Genomic DNA, 803 nt, shown 5'->3' on the forward strand with positions numbered 1-803 from the left:
AGCCCACAGACTGAGGAGTTTGGTTGTGTCTGGGCATCCAGACCTCAGAGCAGACCTTTGCCCTGGCCATGGGGAAGAGGTTCTTGCCACCGAGAGCAGTGGACACGCCGCTAGGCTCAGCCTTGGTCTGGTGCTGAATTGAGCCGTAGCTTCATAGCGTTTGCTCTGGGTGAGGTTTCTCAGGTGACACCCTCCCTCCCACCACGTTTCACCCCTCCGCCAGCCCCGTGTTACCCGTGTGGGTGTACTCGACGATACTGGGCAGGTAGGTGTTGGTGCTCAGGTCCACTGGCATGAACGCCGTGAACTTGCTGATGACGTTGCAGGCCTTGCTGGTGTGGACAGCGTTGACCTGGTACCGCCGCCCGGACCCTGCCACGTGAGAGACACATGCCCCATGGGGTCCATCCACCTCTCCCAGCTCCCAGACCCGCCTCCATGCCTGGGCAACACGTCCAGCAGGGACTGTATCCCTCTAAATGGTCTACTGCTTCTGCTGCTCTTATTTTACATGCACAGATGCATTTCATGGAGGAGAAGTTGGACAAGACCCAGGGGTATGTGCAGCTGCCGTTGGACACTCTGAGTTTGATGCCACCCCCCAGCTCCAGGTAATTAACACAGTAAAAATACCCCCCGTCACCCAAGGGGTGAAGCAGAGGGGCATGAGGAGCATGAGCTTGAGCATGTTAATGTGCAGCGAGGCTGCAGGAGAAAAGCGGAAGGCAGCGGGAGGGGCTGTAATTTGGGAACTACGTGAGACTTTTCACCACTGGCTGCCCTTGTACTGACTGGAGATGCTG

At 57.4% G+C, this 803-nt stretch overlaps 1 protein-coding gene across 1 annotated transcript in view; it reads right to left on the reverse strand.

Moving 5' to 3' along the window:
* Nucleotides 1-803, reverse strand: part of VWA5B1 (von Willebrand factor A domain containing 5B1) — a 20,058-nt gene that overhangs the window by 2,720 nt on the left and 16,535 nt on the right. The window contains exon 18 of the mRNA XM_010142956.1: nt 235-372. Coding sequence (XP_010141258.1) covers nt 235-372 — 138 coding nt within the window. The remainder of the gene's footprint in view (nt 1-234; nt 373-803) is intronic.

This window comes from Buceros rhinoceros, unplaced genomic scaffold, assembly GCF_000710305.1.
Source record: "Buceros rhinoceros silvestris isolate BGI_N320 unplaced genomic scaffold, ASM71030v1 scaffold28979, whole genome shotgun sequence".
NCBI lineage: Eukaryota > Metazoa > Chordata > Aves > Bucerotiformes > Bucerotidae > Buceros > Buceros rhinoceros.